This window comes from Silurus aristotelis (assembly GCF_946808225.1).
Source record: "Silurus aristotelis genome assembly, chromosome: 24".
Classification (NCBI taxonomy): domain Eukaryota; kingdom Metazoa; phylum Chordata; class Actinopteri; order Siluriformes; family Siluridae; genus Silurus; species Silurus aristotelis.
The window spans coordinates 2085621-2090144 of record NC_139597.1 but is presented as its reverse complement, the minus strand read 5'-3'; the positions used below and the strand labels follow the sequence as shown (position 1 = coordinate 2090144).

Genomic DNA, 4524 nt, shown 5'->3' with positions numbered 1-4524 from the left:
ATGTAATTTCAGAGTAAAATGTGCATATTAAAGTGAGCATGCAATATTAATAAAAAGATGATGCTCTGAACACAAACTTTGTTCCTTCTTTCTGGAGAGTGAAGAACCATGCTGTAGCTCATAACAGAATCCTTTTATCTTTTTATTTTTCCCCTGCAATTAAACCCAAACTCAAAATCGCTGTATATACTGTACATTTTCTTTCTTTCTTTCTTTCTTTCTTTCTTTCTTTCTTTCTTTCTTTCTTTCTTTCTTTCTTTCTTTCCTTCTTTCCTTCTTTCTTTCTTTCTTTCTTTCTTTCTTTCTTTCTTTCTTTTGCATTCATGTACAATATGTAATATGCTCAAATCTACCAGAAGATCATCATGTAAACACACCAGGTTTCTAGAATGATGACCATGATTCCCATTCCACATTTAGTCTCCATCCATTTGCTGGTCCACTCTTCTCAGAAGATGTTCCACTAGATTTTGTGGAGATTTGTGGAAATTCTTTCAGACACAAGGATCTATCTATCTATCTATCTATCTATCTATCTATCTATCTATCTATCTATCTATCTATCTATCTATCTATCTATCTATCTATCTATCTATCTATCTATCTATCTATCTATCTATCTATCTATCTATCTATCCACCCGTCCGTCTGTCTGGCTGTCTGGCTGTCTGTTTGTCCATCCATCCATCCATCCATCCATCCATCCATCCATCCATCCATCAAGAGAAAACTATGTTTTGCAACTGTTTATATCCATGAAATCGTGCTGTTTTAATAATAATAATAATAATAATAATAATAATAATAATAATAATAATAATAATAATAATGCACTTACATCAGTTACACTGTATGGCCAAAAGTTTTCGGACACTTGACCATTAATTTGCTATGTGCATCTTTTTGATCATCCCGTTCCACACTGCTGTTAATAATAAGCTTCACGCTTCAGGGAAGATGTTCCACTGGATTTTGGGGATTGTGAGGAGATTTGTGATCTATTAGACACCAGGGTGTTAATAAAGTCAGATACTGATGTTGGTGAGGATGTGAGGAGGCCTGAGGAACGGTGCAGTCGGAACTCACATTCAACATGTTCAATAGGGTTGAGCTCAGATCTTTATAGCAGGAGATCTTCCACATCTTCCAATCAATGAAAAGCAGATCTCCATAGAGCTGTCTTAGTGTATTGTCCTTCTGGAACAGGATTTGGGTCTTCTAGTTCAAGTGTGGATACGATTTCATGGCACTGCATCCGAATACGTCCGATAACGGTTTGAAAGATCGGGTGTCCCAATACTTTTGGCCACACTGTGACCTAAATTGTAGGCAACTTCATAAACAACTCGTTCAAATATTTACAATACAGAACATCTTGACAAAATAAACATCGGTCGCATCACATCCAGACGCTTCGCACGTGTCAGTGAATCATTATGTCTTTTTTCAGGTATCTGTAACGTCAGAATTCAAAGAAGGAGCCTCATAAAAAGAAAAGACAGAGGAATATGGACAGACTGGTACATACATTCATCATGTCAATTTTTTTAAAAGCAGTTTTTCCAGGCGTTTAATACGTTGTTATAATTCAGCAAATGTTTCGGTTTATCCGTCACGTTCACATTTAAATTCAATCGAGGGGGAAAAAAAGTGATTTAATTTAGGTGATTTCACTCAGGTTTTAAGAATTAGGGTTTTAAAAACCTTTTGATTAGAAGTCTTTGTAAAGATTTCGCCAGATGTGGCAGGCCTGATGTTTTTTTCTTTTCTTTTTCATGCACAATAGATACTGTAGAGTGGTGCAGAAAACAAAAAACACCCAGCAAACCGTTAAGAAATGAATCTTGTCGAGAAAGATGATTGAAATAAATGACTAATCTGGTTTGAGCTGGCGGGAAAGTTTGGTTAGGCGTTACACCAGTGGTGAACGTGGTGAAAAGGATCTCAAAATACTTTGGTTCCACCAAGAAGATCACAAGAGTTTCCACTGTGTTTTTCCACTCAAAATCGACATTTTGTTTACATATACGGTGTTTATCCAGGCTGACTTATAATGCTTATATTTATACATTTAAGAGGGACAAGAGTCTTGCTCGAGGGCTCAACAGTGGCAGCTATGATGGTGCCGGGGTTTTTACTAGTTTCTGCAGACCCAAGAACTTAGTACTAGCCGAAACTTGAATTTGCCAGATCATTTCTTCCAAAATGACCCCCAATTATCTTTTATATACGATATATAGATACCTCTTCCGGATTTCTCTTTCAGAACCCCCTACAACGTCCCATCTTTACGCGTCGCACTGCTGCTCTATGACTGTCGCACTAGATAATTGCACTAACGAGCACCAAGCACATGTAAACATGTATAGACCCCCTAGTGGACAAAAGTGGCAGAAAAGAAATCCAGTCTGTATTTAGTCCTTAGTCTGGGTTGGTGACACTGTTCTTGCTCAGATTGTCTGTTCTTTGGCTCCTCTTGGGTGAAGAGTCCACAGGGACACCCTGATTGACTTTATGAGGACAGTTCTCTGCAGCAGCCCGGTTTTTCTTGTTTGCACCCCTCCAGGAGTCCGGGGCGTTGGGCGGTGTGCAGGCAGCCGGGAGTTTGCTCAGCAGAGTATTCCTCTTCAGGCTGCTGTCCGAGTCGTTCCGAAGGGCGTTCCCGAGCCTCCGACAACACGGAAAGCAGCGCAGGAAGTCGTACAGGAGGTGACCGCCAAACAGCATGTAGATCCACGGGTTGCAGCAGCTGTTCAGGCTGGCGAGCAACGCCGACAGGGTCACTGCGGTGTTCTCCGAGTCTGAGGAGGAAACACACATTAAGAAGAATCTTCCATTACATGTTGTTGCACATCCAGACGGACCTGATAGAAATCAAGTGTCTAATGAGGCAATCAGATGTAATTTTGACAAACACACCATGTGAGCAAAAGTATTTCTTATTTTGAATGAAAAAATGGAATTCAGTGTTTTCTAGTACGTTTCGTATCTAAACGCGTCCTGATGTAAAAGCGGTTTCTATAGAAACCTGAACATCACGCAGCTCCGATCGCTCAGCAAGGTAGTCCTATAGTTTCTAACAGATTATTGTGGAGGATTTGTACAGGAGGTGTGCGAACTGTTCTATCAGCTAACAATTATATTAAAATAATAATAATAATTAAAATAATAATAATAAACAACAAAAATAATATCAACATAAAATCTGTTAAAAAAAAAAACTAAAATCCAGCAGGTGTCTTGAATAGGTGACGAAAAAGTGTTTGTGTGTGTGTGTGTGTGTGTGTGTGTGTGTGTGTGTGTGTGTGTGTGTGTGTGTGTGTGTGTTGGATTTCATCTCAGTGATCACAAGAATAGTGATGCATCTTCTCTTAAAGGTGGAACAGCAGAAAGCTAAAGGTTGTCTACTTATGAATAATTAAACAAATACAATAATTGATGACCAAACAAACAAATACAAAAGTAAACAATCAAAACAAACAAACAAACAAACAAACAAACAAACAAAGTGATTCATTACTTAACTGTTTTAACTATTTGCGATTCAAATTAAGAAATTCTCACAAACAATTTAAGTACAAATCAATAACTAATCAATGAAATAACTTTATATGAAACTATATATGAAATATGAAATAAATAAATGATTTCTCTTTATTTTTTAATGCATGCACAATGAGAGAAGGAGAGAAAGTGGAGAATGAGAGAAGGAGAGAAAGTGGAGAATGAGAGAAGGAGAGAAGGAGAGAGAGAAGATCTACATTTGTGCGCATTGGACAGTAAACCCTTGTTGCTGCTGGCGCGCTTCACCACTCACCGTCCCAGGAGAAATTTCGGTCCCACACCGACCACATCTGCACGATGAAGAACGGAGCCCAGCACACGATGTAGGCGAGCACGATGACGAAGGTCATTTTGACGGTGCGGAGCTTGGCCCTGGAGATGGTCCTCACGCTGCTCACCGACGCCTTGCCGATCAGCGCGCCCGTGCCCGTGCCCGTGCCCGTGCCCGCGCCGTGCGCCGCGCCGCCCTTCGTCTTGCACTTGACGTTCTTCCAGATGCTGCGGCAGATAAAGCCGTAGCACACCACGAGCACGGAGACCGGGACGAGGAAGATGCCCACGGTGATCCAGGTGATATAGGCGCGCACGCCCCACGGCTCGATGAAGTGTCCCCAGCAGTCGTAGACCTCCGAGCCGCTCTCGATCTCGCTCAGCGAGAAGATGAAGTACTGCGGGGTGCTGAGCGCCACGCTGCACAGCCACGTGCACGCGATCATCAGGCGCGCGCGCCGCGTGGCCCCCTGCAAGCTCCGGAGCGGGTGGCAGATTGCGATGTAGCGGTCCACTGTCAGCATCACCAGCATGTAGGTGGAGGCGAACATGCCGAGCACCTGTAGGTGCTTCACCACGCGGCACAGGAAGTCGGGCCCGTAGAAGCGGAACGTGATCTCCCAGCAGAGCTGCGGCAGGACCTGGAAGAAGGCGACCACCAGGTCGGCGAGGCTCAGGTGCTTGATGAAC

General features: G+C 42.2%; 1 protein-coding gene across 1 annotated transcript in view; it reads right to left on the bottom strand.

Annotated features, from left to right (window-relative positions):
• Positions 1-811: 811 nt before the first annotated feature.
• The window catches only part of avpr1ab (arginine vasopressin receptor 1Ab), a 4142-nt gene continuing 429 nt past the window's right edge, over positions 812-4524 (bottom strand). Inside the window, exons 1-2 of the mRNA XM_083528010.1 lie at positions 3818-4524; positions 812-2801 (exon numbers count right to left, since the gene is read on the bottom strand). The exon at positions 3818-4524 is cut by the window's right edge and continues 429 nt beyond it. Of these exons, the coding sequence (XP_083384136.1) occupies positions 2422-2801; positions 3818-4524 (1087 nt within the window). The 3' untranslated portion in view covers positions 812-2421. The remainder of the gene's footprint in view (positions 2802-3817) is intronic.